The following is a 12,923-nucleotide window of genomic DNA, read 5'->3' on the forward strand; positions in this document are numbered from 1 at the left end:
GATGCTGAGGTTGTCTTGGACCTGTTCTCTGGTCTTACACACAAACAATTGTTACTTAGTCACTGATGGACAGCTGTGACTACAGAAAAGCCTAAGAAAAATGTGTGTCTGCATATGTATGCACAGTTAGCTCCATATACTTGTACTAAGTCTATGTATTCACCTGTGCTCACTCACAGGGTCAGAAATGCACCGTCCATTTGGATATAATGAAAAATCACTTTATGCATTCACCTGACCTCGTTAATGGATGGAGCTAGTTACCAGAGAAGCCTGCACCTAAAAGAACAACATGAGCCCGCAGTGGAGCTGTAACTGTCCTCTAGAGTGACTTAGTAACCAACAAAGCATTTTTCAGAAGGGCTTAACAGCTTTACTCCAAGTCTACACAGCTTTACATTCTGTCATCTGGTCCAGGTTACATTACAGCAGAATCTTCTGTCAGACACTAAACCTTGCTGATCTGCTCCACCTAAGCAAAGATGGAAGGAAGACAAAAGGTACATTTACAACTACTTGTGTATGTCTGAACAAATTCTAATTACTACTTTCCTAACATATATATACACACACACACACACTTTCCTTTTTAAATACCAAGAAACTAAGCCATACACCAGAATTGTATCCATAAGACATCTTATGTTGTCACCACTAAAGCCATTTGTTTAGAAACAAGCATGACTGGAGATCTATAGTATTTAAGCTTCTGTACAATTTGCAGGGCTGCAGCTTGTTGGTACACAGTCAAGGCATGTAGGAGACAGTTTTTGAAGTTCATGATAAATAAAGAATAGAGAACTATTGTAAATGTCACATGTGAACTTACCTCCTGCAGAGCCTACCCTTTATAAAACACGTAGAGAATGTAATCTCTTGCAAGGACAGATATTTTAAAATACCAATGTTTTTGAAGTAAGAAAGTGTTTTAGAAAATGGATCAATAATGGTCATGTTTTAACTTTAAAGTATTAGGTTTTAAAGACAAGGAAAATGTGTGTATAGTTTACATTAGCCACTTATGCAAATATTCTTACCACATTTGCCAGTGGTAGACGAAGACAATCCAATTGAAAATTGGATTAGCAATACAGAATTGCCATATTTTACAACAGCAAACTCTCATTTCAACTACTGCAGATCAAACCACGCCACCATTTTTTTCCTTCATTTTGACAGAAAACCATGGCTGTACATTTATTCAAAAGAAAAACAGAAAGATATTATCTGGATCACTACTGTAAAAGCAACTCAGGACAGTTATAACTTGTAGTAAGCTAGACTCAGGATGCTGAAGGCACACACATCACTATTACAAGTAGTCCATACAGCATAACTCCAGCATTCCTAGTGTGCTCTGGTTGACTCCTTTTGTAGTGTTTCACATACTTCTCGCTAAGCTATGAACTACAGAAGAGCACTGTGAAATTTTAGCATTATAACTCTCTCTAAGAAACTGTGTATACTGTTTTGGAAACTTTCTTTCTGTGAATTTAAGAAATGATACCCCAGTATATACTGTCACTGACACAAATGAAAAATGTTATACTGACATGAACAGATACTTCGCTATTCAAGTTGCCTCCCTGCTCCTAGAGTAGAGATAAGTGAGTGATGGTAAGAGTAGTAGGAGTAACAGCACTGAATGCATCTTCTGGAATAAGTCATGTCAGAAAGACAAAACTTCTAGTGGAAGTACAGAAAGAAAATGGCTATGCATTGTTTTTAAGCATTATTTCAAATCGCTCCTGGAACTTAACTTCTTCTTACAGGATAAGATTAGCTTACTACTTCATCACTGAGTACTTCAGATAGGCCTCATAATGAGAATCTACAGGAGTAGATCAAATATTTTACACCTAGATTATGTGCACATGGACATGCTGGAACACTGCTGAGTATTTGGAGGAATAGGTATAAGAAACAAACTAGCAATAATCAAGATATTGACTCCAGGGGCAAATCTACCATTTCTTCTTGTGTTGAGCATTTTGAGTGGATCCACGCTAGCAAACAATGTCCGTATCCAAGAAAGGAGCTCTCAGGAACCCTGTTGTCTACCACTACAACTTATGACAGAATCCAGTTATTTACTTATGCAGAAAATCAAAATTGATTTGTGTTCACATAAATGCATTTCAGAAACAATAAGGTACTAGAATCTCCTTTATTATTTTAAAAACAGTTTTATTCTGTATATTTAGAAATGTGTAATTTTAATAACTGCAGAGAAAAAAATCAGCCACACCTGAATAGCTAATAACTCATTAACAGAATGCAGTGGTATATTATCTAAACAGTAGTAGTGCCGATGTGCCGTAATAAATCGTCTATTAGTAAAAAAATACATTTCAGGGCACATAGTACAGCATCCTTATGACAAATTACAGTAGGGATACTTTTCAAGATTTTAATCAAAGTAGAGAATTCCGACTTATATTCTTTAAATGCAGCACTTAAAAAGGTAACAACTTTGTGCATTTTTTAAAAAATGTCCTTGTTTGTATATTGTAGAAATGCTGCTTTATTGCTGCAGATGTCAAAGTTCAAGGCTCAAAAGGTATGAGAATACAAAGATATCCTTAAGAAACTTTGTTTGTTTTTATATATATTTATATATATAAAAAGGTAAAGCTTATAAAAGTTAATTTACAAACCAAGAACAAAAGTGGTATGCACGCATTATATACAAGCGGTCTATAACATCTATAAATTTTCAAATGCATAGCAGAAAACATACCATCATTTTCCTCCGGTTCTCTTCTGGCTGATGAACACAAACAGTACTCATTCTCTAAACCAAATTCACAATTTTTTTTTTTGTTCCTCTCTCTCCAGTCTCTCATGATATATTATCTAGGTAAGCACAAAAGCCATACAAACTTAATAATACAGAGAACTATGAGAGCTAAGACTATTAAAAACATGAGGGTAAGGCATCCCTGCTGGTTAATAGGTTTGTAATAATGTGGTTAATTTACAAATCCACAGAGGCAACTGAACCATAGTCATCCCACATGCTTTTCCCCCTCCCCCCTGTTCTCATGACAATGTTTCCACATAGAGTAAGTAGTTGTGTTTGTATTAGCCTCTCAGCAGAGGAAAACATCTAAACTGTGCTACCCAAAGTTGATTGCCATTTCATTGGACACATACACTGAAAGTCATTTAAAAACTAGAGACCAAAATGTACTCTTGTGAATTAGAAAATACATAGTATTAAAAAAATGTAGGCCAAATTCTGTGTTTGCCAGTGGAGCATGAACCAAATTCAGTTCCTTTGAATATAATCCCATTGGTACTTTGTTTTTAAACGATGAAATATTAAGTAGTGTCCTTTAAAACAACAACAAAAAATTAACACAAAATAACACCCAACAAACCAAAGCATACAGAACCTGCAAGAACCCTACCTTGTTCCCACAGTACACTCCCTGCTTGTGGCATGTATTGTGACCATGGTTCAAAGAGTGTACTTGCTAAACCATTGTTAGTTAAAGCAAGATGCTTAAACACTAAGATCCATTATCACTTATAGAACAGTTAATACTTGATAGAGTGGTTCAGTTTATATGTAAGGTCCATCTCAGTTTCACATTATTTACTTGAGTCAGCTAATTTAATATTTAGAAGTGGTCAATTAGGACTGAGACACAGTTTGCTCCAACAAGATAGTTTGGATCTCCAGGAAGAGACTTGTTCTGCCAGGTTTTGGGGTCACCTGTGGGAGGAAAACACAATGCTGGTGTTTAGTATCTGCTGTCAAACAGTGTACAACTTGACACAACCAAGCTTTTGGATAGGAACTTTTAGGTTCTGAATCAACATGTCTTTTTTTTTTTAAGCCTGCAGCTGGCACATTATTAACAAAATCTTTCAACTCATTTGCCTATAATACAGAATAGATCAGTTGTTCTAAACAGATGGTATGATATTCTGGAAATGTTAAATACAAGTCATGGTACTCTGCAGCACCAACATAGTGCTTTTCATTTCAGAAGCGTTAACAGCGAATGAAGCATTCACTGGCTCTTCCCTAAGCTGTCAAAGAAATTAGGAGATTTTAAAAGCAACTATGGCTAGGATGCATTTGAAATCTTTGGAATAATTCTGAGCACAAATGAGTCAAAGCAGAAGTAATGTTTTAACGAAGCACTGATATATTGGTAGATTTACTTTTCTATTATGCAAATTATTGTAGACAGGATAGAAATTATTATTTTGCAGCTACAGTCAGTATATTATTTTGAAGTCTGAAATACTGACATTCTGGAAATATTCCAGTTTGCTGGTACATACTTAAAATTTTTTTACAACAGAACATAACTCATGGTCAAAGGTCCAGTGTAATATTGTTTTACAAGCAAGCATCATCAGCTGCCATCTCAGCAGTCAAAGGCTAAATTCCATCTGCATACTCAACTGTCTCCTTCGACTGGAGGATTTGTTTTTCCTTTAATCTAAAGCCATCTCTAAAAGCTACTGCTATAGAAAAAGCATTATCATCCCATTATGGCAGAAAAGAGAAAAAATGCACTAACATTTTCCTATTCCTTCCAGATAAATGACTTTAAATGGCTCAAAGCAGCTCTTTCTATAGAAATGTGCAACACGTTAAGAGAACCCAGTCACATAGGCTGCACACACCATGGACTTCTACACTGAATGAGTGATGTCATTCCACATAATTTTCTTCAACTCATGAGAACAAAATGAAGTACACAATGCACTGAGTGATGGCAACATCTGATGTAGGGACAAAGAAGTACGAGTGGCATGTGTATAGTTGGAGAATACAAACAAGTTTACTGCTGCCAGCCAAAATTACTTATTTCAGTTAAGAAGCTTAATAATGCTGGAGAATTTTTCTTTTTATAGATGCAGGAAGTTCCACTTAATCTCAAAACTCACAAGATTGATTATGTTAGTAGAAAGGTAAAGCAGGACTGTAGGAGGACCAGGTCCTACTCTTGCCCACAAGACACAATAGCAGACATTCTCCAGCCTTTCCTCTGAAATATACAGTAAGGATTAGACTGTAGCCAGTGCAACCTCTAGCTGCTGAAAATGTTTGTCCCATAATTACGTAAGTCTACTTTGAAACAACGATCCTTCACTATTTTGTACTACTATATTAAAATACCTGTGGCCATAAAACCTTTCTTCTTGTTTATTTCTTTTTTAATACCAGAATCATTGAAGTGTTTTAAAGTGTTTACCAGTAAAATAACAATATACGAGGCTTAAGTGTAGCAGAAAGGATGTTAATAAGTGCAAATGAAAGTCATTTTTAGGACAGAACATGGATACGTTCAGAAAAGATGAGGCAGAGCAGACAACTGAAGAGAGGGAAACCCCAGAATTCTATTAACTGTTATTATAAAGCCACCTGAAAAATCAGAGTCCCATAAGCAACTATTTTAAAAAGAGAGAAAACAATAATTTATTTAAGACACAGTATGGTCTACTTACATATCATAAGACAGAATTGCCTAATTTTAAAGTTTGTCTCAAAAGAGCAATGTTATGATATACATCCCATTTCAGATTAACAGAATGTGGTGTAATATTTACAATACAGAAAGTGTTAGTGTTTAATATACACGCTCTTGCTCCCACACTCATGCGCGCACGCACACACACCACTTTGGAAAGGGAGAAAAATGTCTCCGACTCAGTTATTGTTTAGATCGTTTGAATTCTCTCCCTTCACTTCAAGTAAGTTCATGAACAGGTGCTACTAGTTACAAAAGTGTTGTGTCATCTTTGTATGTAGTTTTACCTTTCAGGACCTTATCATTTATGCATCTGTGTTTTAACACTGCCATGTATACACATTGTTAAATAGATGCATGCAATCCATGCATATAATAGCTTATAAAAACAACTAAAAATTATTGCCTTTAATACCTCTAAGTTACTGAATCACCATCAAGGAGATTGATGCTTTACATTTTCAAAGCATCAGTGCTTTGGTGTTGACAGTGATAGATACATTAGTGACAGAGGATATGCATACATGGTGGCTAAAATAGCGTATACAGAAGTACATTGTTCAGTCATTGCTTAGGTCATACGTACACATTAATGGCTTATACCTCCCACCGGTTTTTGAAGGTAGCTGAATAAAACCTTAAGACTTATTCCCCCAAAATGTGCAAACTTCCTGTTTTGATTTTATATTTTTATGTCTCTGTAACCTCACAGCCATTTCATGAAATTGCTTGAAATGCTTGAAGTTTGCCCAGAATTCTAACATAGGCTTCTCATTGACAATTTCAGCCAATACATTTTCCCCCTGCTCCCAGAAAGTCACAGTGAGGTAAAATGAACAGGTAAATAGAATTGCAACCTAGTTGCAACTGTTACTATCAACCAGAAACTTCTGGGTAAAAGGCGGTAGAGGAAAAATAGGCAGAAGCAAGCAAGAAAAGTCTTGTGGAAAACCCAGCTACATTGAAATGAACTGTAAATGCTTTTACTGAAACACTATAGTTTTCTTAAATGACCCAATTGTTAGCATCAACTTGCACACATGGAAACAGTTAACAAGCGTTAAATCATGATTTAAGAGCATGCAGATTGTTAAGATTTGCCAGAGTCCTATATGGTTAATTAAGCAACAGACAAACACCAGTTATGTTACAAAGGCCAATCAGAGGTACATAATCATTTCCTCTCAATTTTAGTGCGATTATCATTTCAAGTGTATTCAGCTGTAGCAGTCCTCAAGAAAAGACAGAATAGAAAAATACGATTATATTTAAGAGACTAAATATATTACTCTGTTTTTCTGCTGTCAATCATGGCTTTAGCTATGAATTTGCACCATGAATAAATGTAAGAAAGACATTTGTAATGAAAGTGAAATGAGAGAGTTTGACACAAATACAATGATCAAGTTCTTTATATTACACATCATCTTTAGCCAAATTAACTTAAATTATACGATAGCACCCAAAAGCCCCAAAAGGACAGAGGGAGGACAGCATACCCGACGAGGAGTCAGAGGATTTTAGAGCAAAAGACCAACCATCAGGGGTCATAGACGCACAGTGTGGCAGGCGCAGCTCCACTGGCTTCAGGAATTTTAGTCCATGAGGCCCACACATTACCAAGGGGCTAAGAAGTGTTTCACCTACAGTTAAGAGAAAAAATTGTTAGCCACGGTTCTCAAGATAGGTTCAGATTATTACATAACTACATTGCAGAGATATTCAACTCCATTTTGGAGAAAAAAACATTTTGAACTGTCAGTAAAGAACAGCGCTTCACAGAATTGTTCCTCTGTCTCTTTCAGAGACAAGACATGTCTTCCCGGTGGTGCACATTACAATCTCAAAATCTGCGACACAAGAAACAAGTGCCCACATCAGCAAGCAGCCTTGTTCGTACTTCTGCTGTGGCTGGTGGTGTTCTACCTGCATGGATTTAAGGCACACTGGGCTGAATCAAGCCTCCTGCAGCTCAAAATCTTATAACTTCTTATCCCAACAGGTAAAAGGCAGAATATACAAATGTGCAGGTGTATTTTTAGCTTAAAATTCTGATGGTAATATAGGATTATTCCGTTGAGGAATACATTACGTTTGACTTATAATCTGCAGTTACTCTGAATCTTTGTAAGTAATGCTTTAATTACAGAGTTAAATTTTTGGTTTCTTGACTTGAGGAAATTAGGAATCTGGTAAGTCAGAAGCTGCACGAACACTGAAGTAATGGTGTGAAAGAGACTACTAGGAAAAAAAATCACTCCACTAACACCACTACTCAACTTGCATTAATAAGCTGTAGTCAGGAATGTACTGTCATAGGCAATCTGAATTTTTCAAAGGTTCTTGAAAAAGGAATTTAGAACAATGCTTTAGTGAACTTGATAAAAAGCTTTAAAACTATATTCAACTCTACATGTACTCAAGTTATGATTTAGAGCCTCTATCTTGGTTGAAATTTTCAATACTGGGCAGAATATTTTTTTTTAATTCTTGTTTCTGAGATGTATACTCTGTACCTCCAGACAGAAATAAAATACATTGGAAGCATATGAATATATTTTTATAGCTCATTTTGCTGCTGTTAGAAAATAGTAATATTAAGTAACAGCACAATACATAGGGCCAGCTCTTACCTTTCTCTTTGTCCAAAGGTGGAAGTATACTGTTGTCTCTGCAGACTTTAAAATATATTTCTTGCTCTATTCCCTCTGGAATGGCTCCTTGTGGTATAATAATACTAACTCCAGTCTCTATGGAGCTCAGTACACCACCATTGCTGTTGAATACACCTCTTGCTGTGGCTACAACAGTGTGTCCGTCTTCCTCCTCCTCATCCTCTAGTGCTGAAGGGCTGAATACAAAACAGAGATGAAGCCTAGCAGTTTCATCACTATCTTCTTCCCTTATTTTGCTAGTGCACAGCCTACTACTAGCTAGCAAGCACTGATTTCAGGACATGTTAATTTTGTCACTCGATTATGTGGGACAACTAAGATGCAAGTACTTCAAGTTCTGCCACGAGAAAAGGACATTTTCATCAGAATAAAACCAAAGTCAATGCACATAAACTCTGAACATGTTTAGAGAGCAGTCAGAGCAAGATTTTGGACCGCTTGGAACTTCTGTTTTCAAGTGTCCACCTCTGAAATTATACTGAAACAGCTTGTTCCTTGTTGCACACTTCAACTAAGTGAAAACCAAATGTATTAGACATCCAAAGATTTCTTTTCCTTCCCAAAATTCCATTATGATTTTAATACCATAACAAGTAATATTGCTTATTCTATCCCCACTGAGCCTTTCATTTCAAGCTTTAACAAAGGAGAAACTTAACAGCTGCAAACAAAACCCTTAAAAAGACACACATCTCCAGATTGAAAAGATATAAATAAAAAGGTACAGAATGTTATCAGATGGTTAGAGTAGATTTTGATTTCTAAAGTATTCCACTCAAACACGACAATAATTCCAAGATTTCTGCAGCTTGCAACTGTACAGCATCAAAACATTCCCAAGATTAAGAGCAAATAGGATTTATTCTTCTATTCAGTTTCTGAGTTACTGAAAAAGCAAGCAAGATTAAGTAAGATTTATTCATTACTAACTTTAAAATCCGAATAATAAAATACCATTCTGAAAAGGTTAACAAAAAATCTTGTAAGTCAGCAAAGTTTAAGATTAGAATGCTGTCATTTACTGGTGACATAATTCTTATAGCTTAAGTGCGTTGGGAAAATGCAAGTTGCTTTTAAGCAGTTATTATTTGGTCTCATAAAAAAGAAAAAACTGATGAAGTGACTTTCTCTTTTTATGACTACTTTTGAAATATCTTTTATACAAACATAGTATGAACTTTCTATAAGCACATAGAGAGAATACAAGTTGTTGTGACAGCTATTCTTAGGAATGAAATTTATCTTTTAGAAACAAATAAGGATAAATCATTATCATCTACAAGAATATTTATAATTATATTATGAGAAATGGAAAATAAAAGCCATGTCATCTTGTAGTGATGACGCAAAATGACATGGGGACATCAGACATACGTTAAGAATCTAAGTGCTCTTCAGCGCTCTTTTGCACAACTGTACAATTGCAGAATCAATCTTTAAGCTATCTTTGCTTGTGGACTGACATCAACAGAAGATGGAAGTACATCAAAAGTAAGCTATATAGTTTCACAGATTAGCTCCTAAAGAGATACTACAGCAGAGAAAAACCAAGAAGCTTACCTTACAGGAATGGCTTTAGGCACAGCATTTACATTATTTGGTTGATATTTAGGCTTGTCGACCTGTACAGTGAAGGTATCCATTCCACTGTCGAACTCAGGAGGCTGTGATGAGCTGTGTGCTTTCAAAATTGGTTGAGGAGAATTTGGAGATTTTGATGGCAACTCTGGTTTATGTTGAGCTTCATTTGGCAAGAGATTATGGTTAAATTTAGGACTTTCAAACTTGCGCTCAAAGGGCCTTGCAGCACTAGTGTAAGGTTTTGTTGTAAAGCGGTTGTAAGAAGGAGTGACTGTTTTCTGAACCTGTTCAGTTCCATTAACAGGACCTTTGTCAGGGAAGCTTTTCTGAGGATAAAAAGTGGACTGCACAGTGTCCTCTCTAGAGGATCTGAAAATTGCTGGCTTATTCTGAGGTGGAGGAGGGTCAGACACGGAGTTAACTGCAAATAAACACAGCAGAATTCAACAAAAATTATCAGAAATTTCTAGTAACACACAGTAGGTGCATTTAGTCTTTTTTTTTTTTACATACTATATAAAATACCTATTTATAGGTTCAGCTCTCTTAGATCATCTGTTCTATTATACTTCATTCTCACAAATTATTTATTGTGTCACTAAATAGTGACATGTTAGATACAGTGGTATAAACTCTCAATAAGGTTAGACTAATTTGTACTTTGAAAAATTGAAAACAGGTATTAAAATATCATTATGCACTTGCAAAGAACTGCAAAATTCAGCTGGACTGGGCATTCTTCTGAAGGATGTGGAAAAGACAACTTCTGTTTTTAGAAGCCTACAACTATTACTCATGCCTGAAGAATTCTCATCCAAAAGCATAAAGAACATCTAAATACTGAAAGTTTTATTTCATCTTTTCTGAGACCACTCAATTTGGGAGTAAAAAGAATTCTAGTGACTAATGATACCTGAAAGTTAAAGTTTCAGACAAGATCCTCAATCACTTCTCAAAACTCAACCTCAATACAGTAAGAACTATTAATAATTACTCAAAATATCAGTTGAAGAGAAACACAGCTACCAGCTTAGACGTGCTGAAGCATTCACAGAAAAATCTGACATATTATACCTGTACCACATGAGACAAGTTAGCTTCCTAACTGCTCACCTTCAGAAAGTGCAGGCTTGTGATGTGCTGGGAGGGACAGGACAGGACTATTAATTGACTGAGGTTGTGTATACTGTACTGAAGGAGCAGGAGGAGGAGTTGTAACTTGAGGGACTGGCTCATAGCGCTTGTCACCAACAGATCTATCCATTGATTCAGCATCAGTTGGCTTCCCCCTGTTGAAATGAATGGAAAAAAAAGACTGTCTTGTTTCCTCAAGGCTCTGAGCTTCTGCTGTATTTTTCTCCTATGACCACATGATTTCCATCTTTTCCTATAAATATTAAAGCACTTTTTCTTAAATATCTCTCCTCAAGTATAAAAACATTCATTAATAAGCACAAGATAATTCAAGACAACACTGAACCTTAAGAAGATTAGTAACACAAACCATGGCAAACAAAAGGCAGATGACATTTCAGGTGTATTTGTACAATGACCTACAGATCTTCATTTTTCAATTTCATTTAGGGGTATTTTCAATAAAAAATGTGCTTTCCAGTTTAGTGCATCTTCAAAGTAAGAATATAAATCCTCTTCTCAAGGGGTTGATAGGTTGTTTTTGGAAAACAGCCAGAAAGCAGGTGGGTTTTAGTATAACTTCTCTAAATACACCCAGAATTTGAACAATGCCATCTTAATTGGAAATGCAATCAGCTTAAGCTTCACTAGCTTTATGTGCATATTGTAAATAACTTTAAAAATCTCATTTTTAAAATATTTCTTCTTCACACTAGAAATATTCCTCAAAAAAACTTCTTTCAGTAAATGATTAATTTCACAAATATCTGTAATTTTGGACTTCAATTGATAGTAATAATTTTCAGAATTAATGTGCTTAAATTTTAAAGTGCACATAATGCCTGTGATGAAATGTAACAGTGAGAGGACACCTGAAAACATCCTCACATCAACAAGTCTTACCACTTGATGTTCCTTTTCAAGTAGTCATAGCTAGTGTAAGAGCCAAGAAATCTAGGTGATGGCAAAGCAAACAGCAATAGAAGAATGAAAGAAAAATAGTCATTCTATCTTAAGCATATTATTTCTACATGCTTTACATTAGTCCTTGCACTTCTCATAAGACAAGGCTGTTTTAGCAAAAACTGTTTTTAGCAGTGATGTTGACAATAATTTTTCTGAATGCGTATGTACAATGATCCCCTACTGCAATGTGAGATTTTGTCAGTGAATTAAGTAGTCATGTTTCAAATCAGCAGATAATGGAAGTAAGAATGAGATTGTGCAAAGCCATTTGTTCAGATCTGTATAAATGAAGAGTTAGTTGACATATTGAAAACACAAACACTAAATCCAAAACCCTAACAGACTCTTGTTTATAGGCCAGTTTTCATTCCTCTTTCTTCAGTCTAAACACAGAACGTTTCTGGTTCTGTACCGCAGATCATATGAACATTCCCTCAGCACAGCACATATTTCAATGCCTCTATTGGCTCATCCAATAGCAGAGCCCACACTCTGAAATGCTTCTCATAGAATCATAGAATTGCTCAGGTTGGAAAAGACCTTCAAGATCATCAAGTCCAACCACAACCTAACCATACTACCCTAACAACCCACCACTAAATCACGCTCCTGAGCACCACATCCAAACGGTTTCTAAACACATTCAGGGATGGTGACTCAACCACTTCCCTGGGGAGCCTGTTCCAGTGCTTAACAACCCTTTCTGCAAAGAAGTTTTTCCTGATATCCAACCTAAACCTCCCCTGGCGCAGCTTGAGGCCATTTCCCCTTGTGTGTTCAACAATCGGTTGTATGTTAAAACAACTGTTCATGTACACTAGAGAAGAGAAAGGGAGAGTCATAAACATACCAGTGACTTTCCCTCCTTTTTAACACCAAACTTGCTTTTAAGTTAAACAATTTCTACATTAGAATAGCTTTCCATCACAACTTCCCTTTCCATATGCTCATGATAGCTAATAATTTTCAAAAGCCACTGTCTTAATGCCTTGAAGGAAAATGTCATGAAACGAAGAAAAGGGCTGATCAGCTTTTGGAAGTCTGTTTGATGACCACATGAACATGATGCTCT

General features: G+C 35.9%; 1 protein-coding gene across 7 annotated transcripts in view; it reads right to left on the reverse strand.

Moving 5' to 3' along the window:
* Window positions 2,149–12,923, reverse strand: part of TJP1 (tight junction protein 1) — a 158,106-nt gene continuing 147,331 nt past the window's right edge. For 4 of the 7 annotated variants that reach the window (XM_021407092.1, XM_021407095.1, XM_021407094.1 and 1 more), the window contains 5 exons: window positions 10,865–11,040; window positions 9,731–10,172; window positions 8,129–8,346; window positions 6,995–7,138; window positions 2,149–3,721 (listed from right to left, as the gene is read on the reverse strand). In XM_021407092.1, coding sequence (XP_021262767.1) covers window positions 3,627–3,721; window positions 6,995–7,138; window positions 8,129–8,346; window positions 9,731–10,172; window positions 10,865–11,040 — 1,075 coding nt within the window. In that variant the 3' untranslated portion in view covers window positions 2,149–3,626. The remainder of the gene's footprint in view (window positions 3,722–6,994; window positions 7,139–8,128; window positions 8,347–9,730; window positions 10,173–10,864; window positions 11,041–12,923) is intronic. The other 3 variants (XM_021407093.1, XM_021407097.1, XM_021407091.1) reach the window with 2 other exon arrangements.

Source organism: Numida meleagris, chromosome 9 (assembly GCF_002078875.1).
Source record: "Numida meleagris isolate 19003 breed g44 Domestic line chromosome 9, NumMel1.0, whole genome shotgun sequence".
NCBI classification, from domain to species: domain Eukaryota; kingdom Metazoa; phylum Chordata; class Aves; order Galliformes; family Numididae; genus Numida; species Numida meleagris.